Here is a 25,019-nt window from a genome sequence, read left to right as displayed (position 1 = left end):
GCAATGGCAGGTTCGATGGCAGGCGAGGGTGCATAATTTGAGGGCTGTATTTTTATTTTTGGGGGGAGAGCCAGATGGGAGAAGGAGAAACAAGGAAGCAGGATAAGAGGAGGGGAGTGTGTGGTTAAATGTATTGTTTTTAACTTATTACTGAGGGTAGTGTTACAGGGTGCCCATCACTGCCAGAGACTCAAATTGCAGATTTGGTTCTATCTGTAGGAGAAATACCAGCAACATGCTTCATTTATGCTCCTTACTGGTACCCCCACCAAAAAGAGTGTCTGCATTATTTCTGAAGTCATGACAACATATCAAGCACAGACAGTAATTCCATTTTTCAACCTTCTACAAACATTCAACACCATCCTGCTATTGGATTAGAGGTAGAGGTGAAGCTTTTGTATTCATGATATTCCGCTGTATTCTGGAATGCACAGTCACTGTTTGGGGTTTTCTATGAACGTGGACTTGCAGCACGCTTCAAATGGGCCATCGCTGGGACAGAGCTGGATTTAATAAGGGCAGCTCGTTTTTTTAGTGCTCGTAACGCAATTCCCTGTGCGCCCCTGCCCTGTGGACTGACAGGAGCACAAGCAGTGGAGACTCTGCCATTATAACAATGCCAAGTCCATGGGGACTCTGCCAAGCACACTTTCCTAAATTGCAGGACTGCTGACAAATCGCTCAAATGCCAGGTGATTATTTTTTTTTAGCAGCAGCTGTTTCACAGTCTCTCCTGCTGTGCTCAACTAAGCACCTACAAAAACCCAAATGTTCCACTCCTGTGTTAATGAACTATGCAGGATTCAAAGTAAACTTATTTTTTGGGAGGAGGGGGGGGGGGGGGGGGGGGTGACAAGTTGGCAGCATTTAAGAGTTTTCCCAAACCTGCACTACATGTACATACGTGATTGTGGGGGGGGGGGTTCATGATCTCGCTGCAGGTCGGAAAGACATACAAGCATAACATGGAATTAGTCTCTACAGTAGATCAGCACAGATTAGGTCTACTATTTATCGCTGTATTAATTCAGAGCTACGCTCTAATACCAGAGCGTCCTCGTGTAACCTCAAAACAAGTCCTGTTCAGTGGGAATTACTTTTTATTTATTGTAGTGTGTGGTGAATGGGTTTTGAAAAGAAGTTCTTCTTACTCTCCTGGTAACAATCTTGGCCTTCATCTATTCCTCCTTTGTGCAGTTGCTGTACATGAACGGTAATCAAGAACTAGGCACAGTTTGCAGCAATCAGTCTTATACTGGCTGTAGAGTAGTATTGAACAAGTCCAGCGCTTGTGCAGTAACCCTTCAAAGCCAGAATGCCGGGGATAGCTTTACGCATCATTCACGAATGTCACCTCTGACACTGCTATGCTAACTCTTCACCATACATTACAACACAACAAAAAATACAGATGGAAAACCCTTTTTAAATTATACACATGTTAAATGTCCCATTTAACTGCGTTCGTACCACAGGGGTAATACTCCCAAAAACAACCCGTCGGGAAACACCCGCTGCTCTGTATAAGAAACTTATTTGAATACGAAGCTAACGGACAATTCATTTAGGAATTGAGCGATGAACTTGTACCATCCACAATGGCAAAGTTTAAATTGTGAAAAGCAACGGTTATGTTTTGTATTCTGAATTGCAGGTTACTTTATTAGCATAATATCCAAACTGGACTTGTATAACCCCCCAGTTTAAGGTTCTAGATGGCAGCTTGTTCTTTGCAGAACATCTGGCTACCCTTACTTGGGTACCGCTAGGAGTTCGCTGGATGAGCGTTTAAAAAAGCTCCGGTCAGGACTCAATCATCGGAGAGAAGAGCCGCTGACGCACTGGATCCACTTACAGGCCACCGTTTGGTTTCTCATCTGGGAAGCTGAAGTGGAGAAAGGTGCTGGCGCCAAGGATACCATGGTCATGCACACTCCCACCCTCCGATACCATCTGCCAGCTGCCATAGTCTGTGGAGACGGAAGATCCGGGCAGGGAATGGTCCGCTGATCTGAGGCGAAGAGAGAGAGAGGAGTTTTTGTTTTGTTTTTTTTAAAAAAGTAGAAGACAAAGACCCTTTTCCCTTTCATGCCTCTGGAGAAGCCATTTTGCTGAAGCTCATCAGTGAAGACAAGTGCAGACAGTGCCGTACACCAGGAAGAGCCTAGACAGAACTGGGCGAGAATCACTCTCCCAGAGATGGCCAGTGGTTCCCTTATACTGTGGCGGTATTGCAAAGCCAAAAGGAGCATGCAGAAACCAGCACACCCAAAGCAGGAAGAATCAAGTGATTAACAGGGTTTCCTGATTAAAGGCATCCAGAGCAGCAGCCACAAGCAAGATACATAAACCCACAAAGATATTCAGTTGCATATAGATTAAAAAAAAAAAAAAAGTGTTGCGCTTGGAAAAGAGAAGAGAATAGGTACAAATGTGCTACATATTTTTGTAGCAGAACATCATGCCCTGCAGCAAGAGTGCAAAAATCTTCAGACAAGCGGCCACTTTGATTGTCATCTGGTCACCACAGTAAAAGTAAATGTCATATTTCTATAGGTATATTCATGTCAAAGCTTTGTATGAAGACCAGTCTCTAGTTGGCAGAAAATGGTGCGTCATCTTCCCCAAAGCTCCACATACTTGTATTACTATTACGAATATATATATATATATATATATATATATATATATATATATATATATATATATATATATATATATATATATATATATATATATATATATATATATATACATACATACATACATACATACATACACACACACATTTCCTTTTTTGTTTCATGGACTCTGGGAGTGTGTTACAAAGATTACCATATCCGTGCCAGTCTGGACAATAACCAGAAGCCAGGTAGCTTATAAAATTTACTGCTGGCTATTCACTCAACTAGCGGCCATCAAAGGATCACATATAACACCCCCACAGATGGTGATGCCATGTAGCGAGGGCAGTACAGTCACAGCATCTACGTAGCAGGTTAGTCTGTGACTGGATGGAGACCTCATGGAGCGAGGGCAGTACAGTCACAGCGTCTACGTAGCAGGTTAGTGTGCGACTGGATGAAGACGTCATGGAGCGAGGGCAGTAGTCACAGCGTCTATGTAGCAGGTTAGTCTGTGACTGGATGGAGACGTCATGGAGCGAGGGCAGTACAGTCACAGCATCTACGTAGCAGGTTAGTCTGTGACTGGATGAAGACCTCATGGAGCGAGGGCAGTACAGTCACAGCGTCTATGTAGCAGGTTAGTGTGCGACTGGATGAAGACGTCATGGAGCGAGGGCAGTAGTCACAGCGTCTATGTAGCAGGTTAGTCTGTGACTGGATGGAGACGTCATGGAGCGAGGGCAGTACAGTCACAGCATCTACGTAGCAGGTTAGTCTGTGACTGGATGGAGACCTCATGGAGCGAGGACAGTACAGTCACACAGCCTATGTAGCAGGTTAGTTTGTAACTGGATGGAGACGTCATGGAGCGAGGACAGTACAGTCACACAGTCTATGTAGCAGGTTAGTTTGTAACTGGATGGAGACGTCATGGAGCGAGGGCAGTACAGTCACACAGCCTATGTAGCAGGTTAGTCTGTGACTGGATGGAGACCTCATGGAGTGAGGACAGTACAGTCACAGCGTCTATGTAGCAGGTTAGTCTGTGACTGGATGGAGACGTCATGGAGCGAGGGCAGTAGTCACAGCGTCCATGTAGCAGGTTAGTCTGTAACTGGATGGAGACGTCATGGAGCGAGGGCAGTACAGTCACAGCGTCTATGTGGCAGGTTAGTCTGTGACTGGATGGAGACGTCATGGAGCGAGGGCAGTACAGTCACACAGTCTATGTAGCAGGTTAGTCTGTGACTGGATGGAGACGTCATGGAGCGAGGACAGTACAGTCACACAGCCTATGTAGCAGGTTAGTCTGTGACTGGATGGAGACGTCATGGAGCGAGGACAGTACAGTCACACAGCCTATGTAGCAGGTTAGTCTGTGACTGGATGGAGACGTCATGGAGCGAGGACAGTACAGTCACACAGCCTATGTAGCAGGTTAGTCTGTGACTGGATGGAGACCTCATGGAGAGAGGGCAGTACAGTCACAGCGTCTATGTAGCAGGTTAGTCTGTAACTGGATGGAGACGTCATGGAGCGAGGACAGTACAGTCACACAGCCTATGTAGCAGGTACAATTACAGGTAATTGGTGAATATAGAACTTGTGCAACATCAACATATTGCATAATTAACAAATTAAATAAAAATAGTTAGCACATTATAAAAACTTTAATATATTAGTGTATATATTTTAAATTACCATATCAAAAAAAAAACGTTTACACAATATACTCTAATTTAATGAAACTTAAAGTAATTCATATAAAAATGTAATACACATGGAAACCTTATTATATAGATTACACACAGGAATAAAGCCATCTGTAGAGAAACTGCCTAAACTCTAGATTTCTATTCAGGCCTTTAATTCACCTTGGATGATTTTTTTCCTGCAAGGCACGCAGAGGCCATGCCTACAATATTTATATTATGGACCAAACAGTATAGCAGACTTATAATTTGATGGTACAGGAGCTGAATAAACTTCACCCATCAAATCGAGTGCGATTTTTCAGTGAGTGGTAATAGAATAATCTTTTTAGAGGTCTTTGTAACTAAATGTCATACCAAATTACCCACTGCCGTATAATCAAACCCGCAGACATAGCTCCCATCCCAAATCTCTAATTCACAACCTTCAGAAAAGGTCAATACATACGTCTACATGTAGAGCAGATAGAGATATTACATTTAATATTGGAGGCAATATTATTACAGATCATATACAGGTTACAATCATTCAAACTTAATGCCTAACGAGCCAGTAAATGATATGGATCAAGTCTATGGCTATGGACACTTAGAAACAGGAGGTAGAAATAATTCCCTGCATTTTAATTTTTATTATAAGAGATTCTGCAATTAAAGTGGACTCTAAAGGTTCAAATACACCAACTATTCTAGTAATAGTAAGAACGCTGCAGTTCTACTAATAAAAGTTGGAATAGTTAGACATATAAATAAAAAGGAATAAAATTGTTCCGTGTAGTGAATGTCACACACGTGACCGTTCAAATAGCTGCTTAAGTATCCATGAGATCTACTATGTTAGTCAGATGGGTTGGAAAATGAAAACCCGCCTGACAGAACACGAATGTCGCAGTAGAAATTATAACCCAGACGTAGCGGAATTAAACCATAGACCTCTTTAGAACATGACTTTTTGAAGCCTGACATAATGCGACAATTGCAATGGCAAATATTTCAATCCGTTTCCCTTCTGCTAGTAATGGAATTTAACCAATTACTGCTCCAATGTGAAATACAGATAGAAAAACTAGACTGTTTCTGACAGACCAGAGGAGAAATCTAGATTTGTTCTACATTTTCTCTAAAGATGGCTTTGATCCTGTGTGCAATATGTAACAATTATTGAGGTTTTAATACGTATTACATTTAAGAGACGATTTCATTAAGATTAGTAACATTAGATACTAATATATACACAACTTATATTAAATATCAATACAACTACCATAATAAAATGATGAATGAATACATTTAAATATCACTATGTATTAAAACTGTATTGACACCTAGAAAAATTAGTCACACAGTCTATGTAGCAGGTTAGTGTGTGATTGGATGGTGATGTCACAGCGCAGTCACACAGTCTATGTAGCAGGTTAGTGTGTGATTGGATGGGGATGTCACACAGTGAGCGCAGTCACACAGTCTATGTAGCAGGTTAGTGTGTGATTGGATGGTGATGTCACAGCGCAGTCACACAGTCTATGTAGCAGGTTAGTGTGTGATTGGATGGTGATGTCACACAGTGAGCGCAGTCACACAGTCTATGTAGCAGGTTAGTGTGTGATTGGATGGTGATGTCACACAGTGAGCGCAGTCACACAGTCTATGTAGCAGGTTAGTGTGTGATTGGATGGTGATGTCACACAGTGAGCGCAGTCACACAGTCTATGTAACAGGTTAGTGTGTGATTGGATGGTGATGTCACAGCGCAGTCACACAGTCTATGTAGCAGGTTAGTGTGTGATTGGATGGTGATGTCACAGCGCAGTCACACAGTCTATGTAGCAGGTTAGTGTGTGATTGGATGGTGATGTCACAGCGCAGTCACACAGTCTATGTAGCAGGTTAGTATGTGATTGGATGGTGATGTCACAGCGCAGTCACACAGTCTATGTAGCAGGTTAGTGTGCGATTGGATGGTGATGTCACACAGTGAGCGCAGTCACACAGTCTATGTAGCAGGTTAGTGTGTGATTGGATGGTGATGTCACAGCGCAGTCACACAGTCTATGTAGCAGGTTAGTGTGTGATTGGATGGTGATGTCACAGCGCAGTCACACAGTCTATGTAGCAGGTTAGTGTGCGATTGGATGGTGATGTCACACAGTGAGCGCAGTCACACAGTCTATGTAGCAGGTTAGTGTGCGATTGGATGGTAATGTCATTAAGTTGTCCCCCAAAACTCCCTACTGGACCAATGCCTCACTCAGCCAAAACTAGGGATATGTGCTGAGCAAAAAAAACAAAAACCCAGAGATTTATCCAATAGGGGTTCTCCACATTTTGATTTTTCCTATAAATTTAAAAACAGCAATGTAATTAAAGTCAAAACTCGTTTTTGTTTTTTAAACATATACAACCATGCCACATTTCGCCTTTAATGAAATTGCCTTTTTAAATGCAGCTGGTGAACAAATGATGATTTTACAACACAGCAGGATAATATATTTTATCCCAGAGTCTCATTCTAGATTTTAAGAAGACTTATTTTTCCATCTACCTGTTGTATTTCTAAACGCAGACACATAATACAGACCATTCAGAGGTCTCCTCACTCATTCATAATTTAAGCTAGGAAGGGGAGTAAAAAAGGGAGAGGGGGAAAAATATATTTTTTTAAAAACAAGGGGCCTGATTCAATAAGGATCTTAACTTGAGAAAATTATTTCAGTCTCCTGGACAAAACCATGTTACAATGCAAGGGGTGCAAATTAGTATTCTGTTTTGCACATAAGTTAAACACTGACTGTTTTTTCATGTAGCACACAAATATCAACTTTAAATTTCACTGTACAAATAAGCTATCAAGTATTTGTGCGTTACATGAAAAAACAGTCAGTATTTAACTTATGTGCAAAACAGAATACTAATTTGCACCCCTTGCATTGTAACATGGTTTTGTCCAGGAGACTGAAATAAGAAGTTTCTCAAGTTAAGATCCTTAATGAATCAGCCCCAATGTTTGTAAATCAAGTAGATGGGGTGGTCATAAATTGGAAATAGGTTGGACTTTGGAAATTATGCTTGGTAGAAACTAAGAAAGTTACTGCAGTACAGCTAATGTGGCCCTCCAAATGGGGGGGGGGCAAGACGACCCCTTGTCCATAAGACAACCCCATGTCTCCTCCTCATTGCTGGTCTAATTTAACGACCTCTCAAAATCCTCCCGAATGCAGAAAAAGCCACAAATTAGAGCCTTGCCAATTTTTTTTTACTATTTATTTTCGTAAATGGCTGTAAACAATTGGATCCGTTTAACTCTCCTCTGTTCCCTCATTTGTTCCCTTATTTCAGCCCCAACTGCTATGCAATTTAGATGAAACCACAGCTACATAACAAGGTCATCATTCAGCTGGATGAGGAACATGTGCTGCGATTGCCACAGGCCTCTACAACACACTGCGCCAGCTCTGCAGAATGCCGCTATAGAAGCTGGATACACGCGCTATCTGGCTGGAAAAGATTCAGCTGCGCAGATCGCTACAGACCCACACGCGTTTCACTCATCTGCTTCTAAACTACTCGCCCCTCAAGCATAACTAGAACGTGCTCCCACAATGAGTGTGTGAAACGGATTAAAGTCCTAACTTCTGTAACTACATGTAAAAACGATTTTATGCTTTTCAATGTTTCACGAATTGGAACTTTTGTTGTGTTAATATCTTGACACTTTGCGTACAGTTATGTATTACCACTTACAATAGGAAGTGTAGCTTTCTTTATTTGGTAACGAATGTACGTTTATTAATGCAACATGCAAATGCTCCAAATCTTAGGAAGTACGACCTTCTAAACTACAGTCTGTGTATAAATAACTGTTTTTTGTTCCATTTTCGTGTTGGATTTTAAAAATCACCAAGTTTTACTTAGTTTACTGAGAAAGTCTCGCTCCCAAGCTGTGCTCCTCCAAACGAGCACTTAAAACTCACCTGTTCCTTAAAGCCTACCAATCATCCACCTAACCCCTCACCTACTCTGCTCGCTCTTCCCTCTCTCCCCTGGTATCACCGCTCCCTCGTGTCTGTTTCGTCCACCCTCCCTTAGGATGTAAGCTCGTTGAGCAGGGCACTTCTTCCCTCGTGTCTCCACACCTGTTCTTCTGCTCCGTCCTTACTCCATTTGTCTGTCCCGGAGTTTCTGAAGCACTGGTACTTTGTGTTTACTGTTCTGTACTGTTTAACCCTGTATGGTCTACTGTTTGTACTATGTACGGCGCTGCGGACACCTTGTGGCGCCTAACAAATAAATGATAATAATAATAATAATAATAATAATAATAATACTGGGGTACCAGATGTGTGGATGCTCACACAGGATTATTTATCTTGTTCTACTGCAGCTGTTCATATCGTGGGTAATAAATTTAGCATCCTACATTTTAGCTTTTCAGATCCTAACTTATTTCAATCACAGATCCTAGAGAATTGCCCTCTGCTAACTAAACTACCCGGTATACTCGTGTTTAGAGTTGGCTTAGGAGGGTGGATATATTAAACATACTTTGGACTCAAATTCTCAATTGTAAATCATACACTAGCCTAAGAGTCCCTGCAGGCTGAAAAGCTGAGCGGAACGCGTGGCAGTGATCCAGGATATGTGTTATGTGGCTCCCTAGGGTGTGTGTGTGTGACAAGAGAAATGCAGACTAACGTTTTATTGTAATCACCTGTATTCTGTGCCTAAGGGGCAAATTTATCAAGCAAAGTTTCTGGCAGGTTTGAGAAGTAGAGATGTTGCCTATAGCAACCAGGTTCTAGTTATCATTTATTTAGTATATTCTACAAAATGACAGCTAGAATCTGATTGGTTGCCATAGACAACGTCTACACTTTTCAAACCTGCTGGAAACTTGCAGCTTGATACATTTACCCCCTAGATGTTATTTAATTAATATATAAAGGGACGAGACTTAGAGGATAAAGACATACCCCTTCTATACCTTACAGTTGCCACCAGACAGTCAATATTGCTAAATGAAGGTGACAGTTCTCAATGGAAGTGAAATTCTCCAAAATTATCCTACAGACCCAGGGGAAGCCAACCCCAGCCAGGCCTTCATATGAAACTCCTTAGGTGGCAAGCTTACCTATAGAACAAGCCTGGCCAATCTACTACAAGTCCCAGCATGCTTTGCCTGTAGATAGCCAGCTGGCAGGTTATGCTGGGACTGATAGTTCAATACCTGGATAGCCAGAGGTTGTCCACTCTTCCTTGGCTCGTCCGCCTCCCACCTGGGAAGCGGACGAGCAGAGGCAGAGTGGGTCATGCCCAGTGGTCAGATATTTTTAGGAGATGTAATTCCCTATAACACCTGCATAGCAGCGAATAGTGCCTGGAAATATCATTGAAATTAAATGTTTAAAAATAAAAACATTTCCTTCAAATCAGGTATTTAAAGATATTCCTTGGACATTTTCCTCCCAAATTATTTCCCTTTAATAGTAACCACAAAACCACTTTCATTCAGCACTCTGCAATTCTCAGTATCCGTTAAAAGTCCAGACTAAAACAGTGAGTATTTACAATAAAATAGTATTGCATCATGATCCTGTCCAGCAGTTATGCTGCAGGCAAAGAGGAACCCTTGTCCTTGAGCGCTCTGTGTGAAGGGAACAGATGTAGAGGAGACTTGGCCAAATAATCTACTTCTATTAAAAAACTGACAGGTCTATCTATGCATGCCTATCGATGTGCCGAAAATACAATCTGTAGCAAGTAATGTTTATTCAATCAGTGAGTTAGTAGGAGAAGCCATTTTTGGATCACTAAAGAGAACCAGATATGTTTGGCATAATTATAGGTGCAGCAAGTCTAAAAAAAATGAAATAGAATTGTTTCCCTACACTGTCCACTCAGACCATATAATAACTGTGTAATTCAGGAAGCTCAGGAGTTTTCACCATCAAAGTCATCTCCTGGGAGAGAGTATACAGTAGATTGCAGGCAGACTCTCCAACATAATCCACACATGTACATACAATATGAATTGCTTGTGAATGCTCGCCCCCTAGTGGAGGAAGCAGGTTTTATACACCCCTACTAGCGCACTAGGCAATACGTACCCAACTAGTTATGCCAAACAAGACTAGTTCTCTTTAAGTTAATGCAAAGCAAAGTCTAACGGCTTACAGAGAAATCATTAGGCAGTTGTGTATGCTTAACCTAAGCCAGCAACCAGGGTAAGGGCACGGGGGGGGGTCCATGTGCCCATGCTGCATTTAGTCTGAGCGGTGGTCCCACTCAGTGAACAGAGTAGAGCAGGCATCGGGAATAAGGCTCATGGTGAGTACTGGATGGTCATTGATTACAAGCCCACAGGACAGCCTGCATGTACTGAAGTGACTGCGGTCACATGTGTCCACCTGTACAAGCGACAGGGGCTTCTCTATACTAGACATGGAAACACCCAGTGGAGGTCAAATATTTTACTGTTGTTTTTTAAATGACAATCTTCCGGTTGGGGAATTAATGGGATATGAAATTAGGAAGTAGCAAGATGGTTTTAGGCATGAATTTGCAAAACAGCAAAAACATTTAAAGCTTTGCCCAAAGCAGAGAGTAACAGTCACACTCTTATAACCAGTATAATGATGCTCGTTGTGAGCGCTGAAGACCGTAATCACTGGAGATTCTGAAGGAAGAGCACAGACAGCTGCAGCTCAGTTTTTATAGAACACGGACTGATCTATGGACATTTGGGAGAACTTACACAGATAACAGCAGGAAAGAAGCGCCCAGAGTGACCGCATGTTACATTTTTTAGTATGGTTTAGAAAATGGAAGCTAGTTAGATTCTGATTAGTGGCAAGGTGTTACAGCATTTTCTTGCAGTTATCTATGCAGTTTTCTTTAATAGCCATTTAATGTCAAACTTCTACTGGAAACAGAGGCTGCCACAGGAAGCCTATTTCAGGCACAGGCTGTGGGCATGGGAGAGGTTTGTCTTGACCAACACAAGACAGAGATCTACCTCCGAGAAGAAGCATAATGCCAGGAGGTAGGTCTATGTCCAGAGGACACAAGTTACAGAGACTGCTGCCCAGCACTCCAGGATCTCACCAGCTCTTCAATAAACGTCAAAATTGTAGAAAAGGCAAAAAAAATAGAGATCAGACGTACGGGGGGAAAGCTCGACACGTGTCCCACCTGCGCTGAGGCACCTCCAGGGGGCTACTCCCTGCTCTCAGGAAGAGGTCCGAGTGGTTGGATGAGGAGGAGCTGGAGGACTTGGCCGCTGGCTGAAGCAGATGGTCTTCCGCAGCCACGTGGGACCGGTCCCAGACCACGGTTTGTGGCGATGAGGTATGAGTCTTCTTCCTGGCATGGCGGGGAAGGGAGGCAAGCAAGTAAAGTGTTAAGGATTGAACTGATGATGAAACACTCAGCCGAGGCCTATTGCCAGTGTACTGTCCTGTAGAAAATACATTTCTTTAAGCAACGCATTTATATAGATACACAAAAAAGTAGCAAAGTGGTATCATAATATAAAGTAAAACATATCTGGCAGTCAGGTGATCCCACAAATGGAATAGGATACTTGAAAGCAAGGATATGGTGTTTATTTAGTTCTATTCCTTCCTGACAAAAACTAAGATCCAAATTTTTACCATGCACAAAGTATAACAAAACGTAATACACGCCTGAGAGGATCATAGAACACTGCGAAGCACAGAACACTGCGAAGCACAGAACACTGCGAAGCACAGAACACTGCGAAGCACAGAACACTGCGAAGCACAGAACACTGCGAAGCACAGAACACTGCGAAGCACAGAACACTGCGAAGCACAGAACACTGCGAAGCACAGAACACTGCGAAGCACAGAACACTGCGAAGCACAGAACACTGCGATCCTTTCAAATATCACAGGTCTTCCACTGTGTGGCGATTGCCCCATGCTGACATGTGTATTATTTAGGTAAACTTGAGCACAGCAGAGGGCAGCATGGTCTGAAACCCTGCACAGATAATGAAGGTGAGGACCACCTACCTCCACATCATCTCTACGGAAAAAAAAATCCCAAGTGAATTGAAGAGAGAATACTGACAGGGCTTCTCCTGCCATGAGTTTTACATAGATGCAGGCCAGAACTGCACATGATAATTTGTATTTCCATCACACATAGCTGGACTAAAGGCCGGCCATATGGAGCTATACGTTCTTGTTGAGGTCTTGTTACCAGGAGGAATGTGCTTGACCGCATGTTCCCAATAGTAAACGTCAGAGCTAAATCTTACCAGACTGCGTGGCTCTGTGGGCCGAAGGTCATCAGGTCTACAGCTTCATAGTTTGAGTTTCCAAAGGCACCAGGAGAGTCTTCAGTAATGACCGAGAAGTCGCTGCTCAGGCTGGTGGCACTGCCACGATCTCTAGGTTCTGGTGGAGGGAACAAACGTCAATACCAGGATTCAGACATTAATATTTATATAGTGCTTTTCTCCCAATAGGACTCAAAGCACTTTTTTATTTGCAGAATAAAAAAAAAAAACCATGTGATAAAAATTAACATATTAAAGATTAACAGAATACAGAAAGAAGCCAAGCATTGGGTATTATGGAAGTAGAGGAGCATTAATGAAGCACAATGGTAAGTTCTTCAGTTGGTTTTTCACGAGGTCTAGAGTGGGAGCCTCTCGAACTGTGCGAGGCAGCGAGTTCATAGAGAGTAGGAGCCACAAATGAATGATGGCAAACTCTAGGTGCGGTTCGTGGTCATCATCATCATCATTTATTTATATAGCGCCACTGATTCCGCAGCGCTGTACAGAAAACTCATTCACATCAGTCCCTGCCCCATTGGAGCTTACAGTCTAAATTCCCTAATAGACACACAGACACACAGACACACAGACACACAGACACACAGACACACAGACACACAGACACACAGACACGGGTCAATTTTGATAGCAGTCAATTAACCTACCAGTAGGTTTTTGGAGTGTGGGGGGAAACCGGAGCACCCAGAGGAAACCCACGCAAACACGGGGAGAACATACAAGCTCCACACAGATAAGGCCATGGCTGGGAATTGAACTCGTGACCCCAGTGCTGTAAGGCAGAAGTGCTAACCACTGAGCCACCGTGCTGCATAAAGAAGAGTGAGTGGGAATACAGGGAATCAGAAGTGGCAGAGTACCCAGGACCTAGTTGTCAGTGGTTTTGAATGTAAATAAGCCAGTCTTGAAACAGATTGCCCATCTTACAGACGGCCAGTGAAGGGAATGGAGAACAAGAGTTATGTGGCAGGAACAGGGCTGGTTAGGTAACAGAGCAGACTGACTGCTGCATTATGTACCAGCTGTAGGCAGTAGGAGGTAGACCCAGGTAGAGTAGATTGCAGTAGTCCAATGAGTGTACAAGTATAGGACATTTATTATACATCTCCCAAAGTATTATCTAATAAGCATATTCATAACACTCTCCATTAGGTGTCCACAGTTCTTGTGGGAATTATAACTTCACATGCTCCCACCCCAACTCCTCCACAGGGCTGCAAAATACATTTAGGCTATGATCATATATGCGATAGCCCACAACGCATTCATCAGTCCATCATACTTAAGCCAGGACAACAGAGGTCATTGGGAACATTATGACATTTATAATGACTAACATTTAATTCAAACTTCACCTGCAGTTACCTGCATCAGATTATGGCTTAAGAACTCCTTTCTGCTATTCCAAGCCAGTAGCATGGGGGGGGATTTCTACCGCGCTGCTACAGGAAGTGCAAGACGGCACCTACAGCTCACACCACAACAGTGGTACTTTCTATATCTCTCCTAGAGTCACTCCCTCAGCGCATAGGGCCGCAGCTCCCATACTGGCTGCTCACATGCAGCCTCCGCTCTTCCAGTTGAGCAACGGGACAGATGATGCTTTGCAATCATTTTTATTTGAGCTAAAAAGAACCAGCGGCTGTTTTGTAGCACTGAATCTTAAACAGAGAGATTGTAAGAAGAGGTGATCAGTGACGAGCTTAATGCCCAGTTCTGCAGTCTTGTAAGGACATTTGTTGAAAGGTTTCTAAAAAAAAGTCAATGTAAAAAAACTTCGTATGTGAAGATTATCTTAGAAACATCATAAACCAAATTCAAATATCGTACTTCTACCACCTACTTAGTGCACAGAAATCGTCCAGCGTTAAACCAGGATCTCGAAGCTGTGAACTTTTCCGCCTGCAGGACAGAAAGAGATCAATTACCTTCCTATACCGCAAGGAGTCTCCTTGTGTAGAAATTAGTGTTAAAGTAGCATTCATCACTCACTACCTCCTCAAAAGGATTTTAGGTCAAACATACAACATGATACCAGTGAGCTTTAGTTTAGTTTAGAAGATGCAGTAAGGTCTGGTCTCCTGTGGAGTAAGAGTGTTTAGTTTGGTTGCTCTGGATAATACTAGTATGTGGTCTAATGACTGTCTGACCTGCCCCATCCCACGTCGGACTAATTTATGTTACCTTCTCAACAGCTGTTTGCTCTGTGCAAGATTCAAAACCATGGTCCAACAGAGCTACAGGCAGCTTGGTGATGTCACGAGTACAGTACAGTATCATGAACACTGGTTCAGTCTACAAGACGTAGCAGGCTATAGGTCCACGTTAGGCCTTGCTCACATAGAGTGGTCCCTGTTTGCTGTGGTTTGACTGCACTGACTGCACAGAGAGCAAATTGAACATGGAGCAGACATGAGGACACGGCACTTACACGCCAGCTTGAAACAATATTGCATGCTAGTATGTGAATTGGATAGAAGGCTAGGGGGAACGGCTGTTGTCCTTCACACCCTTGGCGCTAACATTTAAAGTTCTGGCTATGGATGTGGTTAACCTGTTCTGACAGAGATCGAATGGTAGCGGATGTACATGGTTCCTCGGCACGGAACCATCCGTGTGATTTCATGCTCAGATTTGAGATTTTGAAAAACTTTGCAAAGAAACGACAACCTGGAATTAATATTCTCTTCATTTTAAATTGGTGCGTCTGCATGAAACACACAAACGTCACTCCAGTGGCTGAAGATCAGACCTTTCTAGATACAGATTATGTAATTTGTTAACAGAGGCGAAATATCCCTGAAAAGTCGAAATTCTTAGACTGCGATCTGCTATTTTAAGACGGATGTGCAGTTCCTTCCCCATGCATTATACAAGAGCTCACAGCTCGCAGATCTAGTTAAAAACTGGCTCTTCTAGCGCAGCTCGCACTCCCACACACCCCTCCGAGGGCGGCAGGGCCCAGGCTGAGAACCTCTGCAGCAGAGAATAAATTAAACAAACTGGGTCAGGACACTAGAGGTTTGATGGCCTCCATCAATATCCCCAAGTTGGCTCTGCTAACGAGGTCAGCCACTCGTTCTATACTGCGCTGAGCGCCGGGTGCTTACCGTGCTTTCCTGCCTGACGAGGAGAACTCGTCCGAAGTGATGTGCTTCAAAAAATTGAAGCAGAAGAAGAAAATCTGGAGGGAGAGAGAAGAGGGAGAGAGAAGAGGGAGAGAGAAGAGGGAGAGAGAAGAGGGAGAGAGAAGAGGGAGAGAGAAGAGGGAGAGAGAAGAGGGAGAGAGAAGAGGGAGACAAAAAGGACCAGAAAAAAGTTATTAACAGTGGATATGAAATTGTCTATAGAATTAGGTTAGGATTTTTCCATACATTTATACACGCGCACAAAAAAATAAATAAAAAAAAAATGATAATATTTGTTAGGCTTAAGGTCACTCCATTTTAATTCTGCAGATATTTATAATTGGTTTTTCCCCTCCTCCCCAAATTGTCACGTTTTACCATGCTGCAAAGTATCTAAGGCTGGGTACACAATGTTTGGTGCACACAGCTTTCCCTTTTCAAGCAGAGCTGTGTGAAGCGGGAGTCCAGCCACCTCAATTATACAGTGCCCCAGGCTTGGAGGGGGGTTTCCAGGCACTAGAACCCCCCCCCCCCCTCGTTTTGCCTATGGGGTCGGACGGGCCGAATAATCGGCTGAAGACCCTGTAGTGTGTACCCAGCCTTACCCCATATTTAGAAGTGATGTTGCCAAGAAACTAGTCACATTGCCCATCTGACCCAGACCAGCCACGCACACATAGCTGGATCAATATTCAAGAAACCAGAGCCCATTAATTCACTAAGAACAAGAGGCACCAGTGAGGCATGAGGTATAGTAGGTGTGTGGGTGAATAGTCCACTTTAAGAGACAAAACAGTTGGACCAAGCCGTAACCTGCATTGCAGAATATATTTACGTCACAGAATCACGCTCTTCAAACAAAAAACACTTCACAATCAACATCCCACTAGAAGTGAACTCTGCAATCAAGCCCAGCAATAAGTCTGCTACTCCGGCAATATACTGATGGTAAAGGCGCCAAAATAAACCGATCAGTAGTGCCTTAAATAGAAACTATTAGGAGAAATATTTGAAAAAGGGAAAACAAACCAAAACATTCTATACTTGTACATATGGGGCAGTCACTCTAACCCAGTGGAGAGTAATTTGTTTTCATCAGGAATAAATCAAAGAGAAAAATGGGAGAGAAAAAAAAACCCAAAAAACATAAAACTTTAAGATTTCAAAATGTGTGTCTAATAAATAGCAATATCTAACTTACATTGTAGGCAAGTCGATTCATGAGACTCACGGTTAGTCCAATACTATACTGCAGTGACCATAGGCAAACCGAGGGGGGGTTTCTAGTGCCTGGAAACCCCCCTCTAAGCCTGGGGCACTGTATAATTGAGGTGGCTGGACCCTGCCCCCGCTTCACACGGCTCTGCTTGATAAGAGAGAGCTGCGTGCACCTAACAGTAGTGCACGCAGCATTGCCCATGTATATTATTGGGATAGTAAGAGTTGGAGAGCAGCCAAGCACGGTCTAAAATTATAGCCACACCCCCATGAATGCTGGTCACACCCACTGGTGGCGTGGTGTGGAAACCCCCCTCTACAAATCCTGCGTTTGCCCCCGGTGTCATTAGTAAACGTCCAGTACAGTCAACGACGTCTGTTCTACTCTTGTCCCTCCATGGTCCCAGAGGCTGACGCGTTTTGTACATCAGTAGTTTCTCAAAGGCTTATGGGACTATACATCGGTAAAAGCTTTTAACCTCTGTGTATATTATTACTGGTTAATAAGCGCAATACTAGATTCAATGCAAAATGTATAAGCCAAGTATTTATTAAACTACAAGGGGCATATTCAATTAGCTTTTGGATTCGCGGTAACGCGCCGGAACGGCCGCAAAACGTAATACACGGTACCGCAATAACGTGGATTTTCGTTCGCAGCCCATAGGGTTGCGTACGAAAATCCGCGTTAATGCGGTACCGTAATACCCGCAAGAACGCACACTTTTCGCGGTAACGCGCGTTACCGCGAATCCAAAAGCTAATTGAATATGCCCCCAAGACTGTATATATATTAGTTATCAAGTTTTGCATTTACTACTTTCACTATTTCAAAATGTTGTCCAATCAATCCAACCTTCCCTTTCAATTGCCTCAGTAATTACTTTGAGGGGTTACCCTTTTGCAAAAAGCAAACCTTAAAAAAATTTCAACTTGTTGGGGGGGGGGGGGGGGGGGGGAAGTCTCCTTATTACCAGAATTGCTGAGAAGAAGACGTAAAAATGGTCTATAATTGATATTCATTAAACTAAGCCTTGAGTGACAATTAGAAGGATTTAAATACAAGTTTACATTGGTGTCTGTAGGCTGAACAAAAACCATTAATGTAATAAAATATTAATATATACAGTTTTATAGTTTAATCAGTCTAGTACTAGTTAACCAATAATAATGTACCTAGCAGTGTAAGAAAGGTTACAGATTATTAATCCAATAAACCATTGAGAAAGTACCGATCTATGAAACGCGTCAGATCTCAATAATGTGGAATGCAGATGTAACTTCTAGTGATATCGTATATAGTATAGTATAGCTTTGGAATCACTGCGATTCCTAGGAACTGCACTGGCCATGTATTAACTTATCTATATTATAAATTAGATATTGCTTTCTATTATAACTACATTTGAAATATTGTAGAATTTTATTTCCTCCCATCTCTATCTTGGATCTCTACTCTCTGGCAAAGACCAGAATAATATTGCCTGCAGCACAATGCAAGCACAGATGGGGACAATATATCCCACCAGAATTCTTGCTTTGGGGTACCCCAATTATAGACGCAGAATATATTCTATCATCAACACATCTTTTGCAGTCCCAGAAGAACGGATCAATAAACACTTGGGGTCCCAGCTGGAAGACGGACGAGCGGAGCTGCTCTTATCCATATTAAGAAACTAAAAAAACACTAGAACTAAGTGTTTTTCTCTCCGTTTCATTATCGATTTAAAATCGCTCTATAAACCGCGACCACAAGAGTCTGTACGTCAGCGATGTCTGACCTGGTGAGGTTTATTGCGCTATTTCACTCAATTACCTTGGTCGTAGCTAATTAACTAGTAATAATCCAGCTGCCTGAAGTTTTGCAGCACGGGAAAAGCGACCAGTCATTGAGGGGGAACTGCAGATTTATATTTAAAGATGAGACCATAAAACACAGACTTGTGCAAAAATGTATCTTGATGAAGCTGATGGAACCAATCTAAAATCTATATAACATAATATTTAAATAATGCACAAATTTGATGGCAATCACCCGTTTAATAGAAACGATCACCAGCTTCTGATTTTCTTTTACAGCCTTCCTGTATAGTAACTTGTGCACTATGGGTCACGATTGGATTGAAGAGCAAAGAAAAGGACTAAACCATGTTGCATTTTAAAAAGGGGGGTAAATCCATTTATTTATTTGCATGCAGGGGAAACAACGGCAACAGTGTGACAATTAGACAGCTTATAGCACAAGACAGTTACCTCTTCACCTTTGCTAAGCCGATCCGCCAACATGTGCCTGGAACGGAAAATGAGGATGAATTAGCACCAGACATGATTTCACATGACTATAATTAAGACTGGGCACAGTTTCTTTGGAAATGGACATTAAGACTTCGGTATTGCACAAAATTTTAATTTATTGACATTTATATAACGTCGGCATACCACATAGTCCTTTACGATTGGGAGCAGCCCCAGTAATAAAGCAGAGTAAAAGGTAATCTAGAGGCATTGTATGTTGGTTGCTGCCAGTTATGTACCCCAAGGAGTGGAGTGCAGTGATAACTGGGCCAGAGGTCGTTCCATTCTGCTGTTGCGATTTCAGGTGATAACAGAAATCGGATACAATACCAGATATGACTGTGATATTACAGGATAATAAATTATTTATTCTGCCAGAAAAGCAAAATCACAAGGACTCACCCAAAGAGGAACCAGTCGTAGGCCACAGTCAGGTATAGGATCTCTGCTGGCTCCAACGTGCTGTGGACCATCCCATCCTATAAAGAAAATGGACATTAATGCCACAGTGTTCTAGTAGAATGGAATCTGGATACATAAAATGACTGCACTAGAGGGCATTGTACCAACATGTTGGCTCCATCTTGGTAACCAATAACCTAATAATGCTGATCGTTGCCAATGAGATCTTAACGTGATTCAAACCAATCAGTTTTATAATTCAAAGGCTACCGAGTGCCAACATGCCTAGGACTTACGAGAATGTAAAGAAACATCCATCCAATAGAAGGTTGTCTGTTCTTTAGAACAGATTATAGCAGACATAATCCCCCTACATAAAGCCACTACAATTATCTTGCAAAACGCGCTTCCAGAGAAAACGAAAACCACAGCTCACTGGTCTCACTGCTCAATGAAACACAAAGTGTTGATCAAAAAGTTTCAGGGATCAGAACTTCTATGCCGGATGAATCCGTTCTATTTTTTGGGTGCATTTTCATTCCAGTATGTTCCAAAAAGTTTTATTCATGAGATTATATACACATCTCAAACACAAAAAAAACAACTTAATTTATGGACATCTATGGTTTGATTTCTTTGCATGTGTGGATTGCTAGGGCTGTTGCTGACATTTGGGGTAAATTTCATTATAATAGCCACATTAAATATACATTTACTGAGAAAAATGTTGATGTGTTCAATACTTATTTCAACCGCTGCAGGCTATACAATCAGCTATCATGCTGCATGTCAGTTGTCGCAGAAAGCAATATGCAACACTGCTGTTGTGCAAGTTCAGGAGACTTGTACAAATATTGACCACTGACTTGTATATAAATAATCTCAGAAGGAACCTTTGAAAAGTGGAGCAGTGAGGTTACAGGTGACAGACACGCACCTGCCAATCACAACCAACATCGATGTTAGAGAATCAATATGAAAATAGATCATCTAATATTGAAACATGCAAGATGAAGCAAATGAGGCGTTCGACTTTTCCCATTTGCTGACAAAGTGCCCGTGAAGACATAAATAAGGAATATCCTGCTGGCATAGAAGTAGTAATGAATCAGGACAGGTGTGAGCGCAATTTATACAAGATTAGAACATTCCATTAAGTATGCAGTAGGTGTACGACGTAAAGGGTCATTTCACCAAATTAATGTCAAACACTCCTGATCAGCGATTCTTTAAACTTATAGTGAAAACATGATTAAAATGTATAAAAGAAAAAAAAAAAAAAAATAGAAAAAAAAAGAAAAAAAAGGAGATGTAATTTTCTGCCTAATTTTCAGAAACCTGTACACTAAAGTTTTAATAAGGAGTCAGAGCTCGTTCTTTGAACTGAACTTTTCAAAAGGTTCTCATTGTTTGATCAAATATTGAAAGAGCAGTTTTACAAGCACTTTCCTGGGGAAAAAAATAAAAATGGATCAAACGGAGAAAAAAAAAGAAAAAAAAAAAAGAAAAAAGCGCACAGCTAAAGTCTTAGACGGAATAAAGTGAAAGGTCTACTGAAAAGTTTTCAACAGTAAAACTGTAGGTTCATGTACCAACAGTCTTAATCTGTGGGCGGCGATGTCATTACGTCAGTGTTTATAGAACCCCCTACAGTCAATTGTGAATATTAGAAGTTCCCTTTGATTTCTGTGACCTATATAATAGCACTCTGCTTCCAGCCCTGGGTTTTATATAGGTACAGAACTACTTTGCAACTTCTAACATCCATGTCATTTCTAGGTTATCCTGTAAATCTTGTACAAGCTGTCAACCCCATAATATCGCACATCCGCAAGGCAGATTAAACTGCTTTAGAAAAAATAATTGTTTCAGAAGTGTTGTAGGTGGATCCTCTATACAGAGGAGAAGAGGCGGGGGCTTGGGAGAGTATAACACTGGGTGGGACAGTGGACGCACCCCATAGCCCTAACCTGCTTGCCGAGTCCATTATAACAGAGCTCCCAAACTGTTAGAGAGGGTTACGCAAGCATAGGAGGATGGCTCCCGTTGGTGCTTAACTCCAATGCCAGTCTGTACCCGCTTCATTATGCCCAAAACGCTTCCAACTTGTAACTTAGAGCTGCTCTCCTTGATATTTCTATGAAGACTGGTAGCAATTCTCAGCCTGGAGTTATGTTTTATACCAGGGGTATTTTGGGTTTACGAGACTGAGAAATCAGACTGCAATTCATCTTCCTTTTAACAAGAATTTAAGAGCAAAAAAAATTATTCAGGGGAAGAAATTGGTTCAGTTACACAGCATGGCAGAAGAGGGGAGGGGGGGGGACCTCCGTACAATAAATCTATTTGGAGACCTCACAAAGCAAATGTTTTACGGTAGCGTCAAATACCAGATAACAGACATGACGTATATTATAGATTTCAAATCCAAGCTTCCCAACTCCCACAACGAAAACAAAAAAGATATTTAATTTTGGTTCCAAAATCTGTTATTCATTTATTACAAGACATAACGTACCTCCCGCTGTGATAGGTAAGAATATTAGATGCCACCTTAGATTTCTGTATCCTGAACTGAAGCACTAGGCTTGTAGGGTTTCTTTTATACGGGCAAAAAACGTCTTCTGTATAATCTACAGCGCAGGATCCATTATCCCCCGCTCAATCATTTTATACATTTACAGGCTCCCTACAGTCTTCGTCACTGGGGAAGCCTGAGGTACGTAGGACTATAAAGTCCATCATGATCAAACTCTTCTCTCAGAAATCTGCTTTCCTGCTAATCTCCTACAGCTTTTACATATACACATGTGGACGTTACCAGAATCCATACAAGGCCTAATGCACTGTAGGCCAAGCTGCCGGCTGAACGGACCACTTAGCCTAGAAGAGAAGTTTGGTTATATAAAAGAACGACCACCGACATTAACAAATATAAATGCAACTGTATCAGGAGATCATCAGATCCTGAGATATTTAATATTAAGGGGTAAATGTACTAGATAAATGATAGCTACGGGCAACGTTTCCTCGTTTCCTTTTTCGAAGGTTTGACACATTAACCCCCTAAGTTTTGATTGGAGGGCGCTGTCCTTCTACTTCCTGTCCAGTTCTCCCACTGAAGGACCCTGCGGTCACCATCTCTCCAGCTGGATATGGCCGATAAATATTGTACAATAGCTTGTATTCCTTTACACAGCAAATGGTAATGCAGTTAAATAAATAGTCAAGGTATGGGACATCTACATGTATGTCTGTATATGATTAACTAACCCTTTTATTTAAAGCCACTTATTTTAGGTTTAATGGTACTTTAATGGGGGGAAAAAAAACAACAACAAACAAAACACAGACCAAACCCAAACACTATATAGCAGTGTTTCCCAAACCCAGTCCTCAGGGCTCCCCAACAGTGCAGGATTTCCAGATCTCCCTGCTGGAGCACAGGTGTAGTTATTACTGACTGACACATTGTAACAGATCCACAGGTGGTCCTAATTATGTCACATGTGATCCGGAAAACCTGCACTGTTGGGGAGCCCCGAGGACTGGGTTTGGGAAACCCTGCGTATATACACAATGTTGTGAGTCACGCAGCATGAAGTCTACTTACCGCCCATAGCGAGAGTCTCAGGAGCGACACAAACAGCGGTGTGCGATCCCAGCCTGATATACAATGCACCAGCAAGCCACTGTTATCTGCAAGACACAGAACATGAACAATATCTCTGCATAACAGTGCGAGAGTGATCATATGTAATAATATGTATTTATATTATTGTTATGGGTGCCAATAATAACACATGACGGAGGAGAGCTTGCAAACAACACCCGGCTCAAGGCAGAGGCTGCCCCCTACCCAAAGGGAAAGGTTTATGTTCCAGGCAGGAGGGCAAGCCAGGCCAACCCGTGTCTATCCAGTTGTTGAGAAACTACATGCCCCAGCATGCCTTGCCAGAAGATAGCCAGCCGATCGCTCTCAGTGCATGCTGGGGTAAGTAGTTTCTCAACACCTGGAGAGCCACAGGTTAGCCAGGCCGGCAGGACTGTATATGAGAGTCCGGTGACCAGTGGTCAGGACCTTAATACAGCACATAGGCCATATACAGTCAATAAACTCAGATGTTAGGTTGTGGGGCCAAAATGGACTTTAATAAACTATTTGTTCTATGTATTAAATGGCCACAGTTGAACTGTCACATAAACAGCACTTGTATCCACTGTAAATATCTGACTCTGGATCATCAAGTCTGTGGCTTGTGTCAGATGTCAGATCTAATCACCATACAAGCAGCCACACTCACTCGTATCTCAGGAAAACAATCGGACTCATTAACAGAAACAATTCTGAAGCCCTATCAAACAGCCATCATCCCCCCCCCCCCCCATCCTCCCACTCTTCTAGAGAGTCACGATTTACAGAGAAACTCCACACTCCAAAAACATACTAGTAGGTTAATTGGCTGCTAACAAATTGACCCCAGTCTTTCTGTCTGTCTCTTTGTGTGTGTATGTTAGGGAATTTAGACTAAGGGCAGGGACTGATGTGAGCGAGTTCTCTGTACAGCGCTGCGGAATTAGTGGCGCTATATAAATTTATGGTGATGATGAGGACTTCTTTAGCTTAGCCAAATGCAAAAACTATACAGGTCATCATCATCACCATTTAGGTCAGCAGAAAACCGTTTGAAACAAAAAAAAAAACCCATAACTCAATTTTAACTTCAACTCAAGAAGCAATAAAGCCCATAGCACATAGAGGACACAAAGTTGTGTGGCGGACTCTTACCGTCCCCATTGATGATATGAATGAGCAGCCTCAGGTAGTTCTGTGTCTGTTTTACTAAATCCCAACTCTGCAACAAATGGAAATGGTGTTAGCGTAAAATACAGCGCAAAACCAGAACAAGTCTCCACCGGTCAGAACAATGTGAGATGTTCAATATTACATATAGCAAACGCGACCTTCAGCTGTTTGCAGAGGTCGTCTGAAAAATACATTGGACGTTTACATCATATAAACGCCTCTAGGTCACCCGGCGCATTATAAACTAAGCTGGAAGTAACCCCAATATTAAACCACACCCAGGAAAATATTCTAATGGGTGAACATTTATCAAGAAATATGGCAACAGGAGGGCAGGTTTCGTTTGATAGACACCACAGCGCAGAGGAAGGGCATCTAGCAGAGGAAATGCACTAGAAAGTAAAATAAGTTACAGCAAACCAGTAACAACAAAATCTACTGGTAACTTTGTGGTTTAATACAAAATAAGAAACTTCTTTTTCCACCAACAATATTTTGGGG

At 42.2% G+C, this 25,019-nt stretch overlaps 1 protein-coding gene across 4 annotated transcripts in view; it reads right to left on the bottom strand.

Annotated features, from left to right (window-relative positions):
• The window catches only part of MTMR14 (myotubularin related protein 14), a 41,910-nt gene that overhangs the window by 4,165 nt on the left and 12,726 nt on the right, over positions 1 to 25,019 (bottom strand). Inside the window, exons 10-18 of one of the 4 annotated variants that reach the window (XM_075183491.1) lie at positions 24,501 to 24,567; positions 23,325 to 23,410; positions 19,712 to 19,788; positions 19,268 to 19,304; positions 15,776 to 15,849; positions 14,509 to 14,567; positions 12,624 to 12,762; positions 11,504 to 11,701; positions 1,859 to 2,014 (exon numbers count right to left, since the gene is read on the bottom strand). In XM_075183491.1, the coding sequence (XP_075039592.1) occupies positions 1,859 to 2,014; positions 11,504 to 11,701; positions 12,624 to 12,762; positions 14,509 to 14,567; positions 15,776 to 15,849; positions 19,268 to 19,304; positions 19,712 to 19,788; positions 23,325 to 23,410; positions 24,501 to 24,567 (893 nt within the window). The remainder of the gene's footprint in view (positions 1 to 1,858; positions 2,015 to 11,503; positions 11,702 to 12,623; positions 12,763 to 14,508; positions 14,568 to 15,775; positions 15,850 to 19,267; positions 19,305 to 19,711; positions 19,789 to 23,324; positions 23,411 to 24,500; positions 24,568 to 25,019) is intronic. The other 3 variants (XM_075183492.1, XM_075183493.1, XM_075183494.1) reach the window with 3 other exon arrangements.

The sequence above is a fragment of the Mixophyes fleayi genome, chromosome 8 (genome assembly GCF_038048845.1).
Source record: "Mixophyes fleayi isolate aMixFle1 chromosome 8, aMixFle1.hap1, whole genome shotgun sequence".
In the NCBI taxonomy this organism is placed as follows: Eukaryota; Metazoa; Chordata; class Amphibia; order Anura; family Limnodynastidae; genus Mixophyes; species Mixophyes fleayi.
Note: the sequence above shows the minus strand (reverse complement) of the source record. Positions and strands in the feature narration are given on the sequence as shown.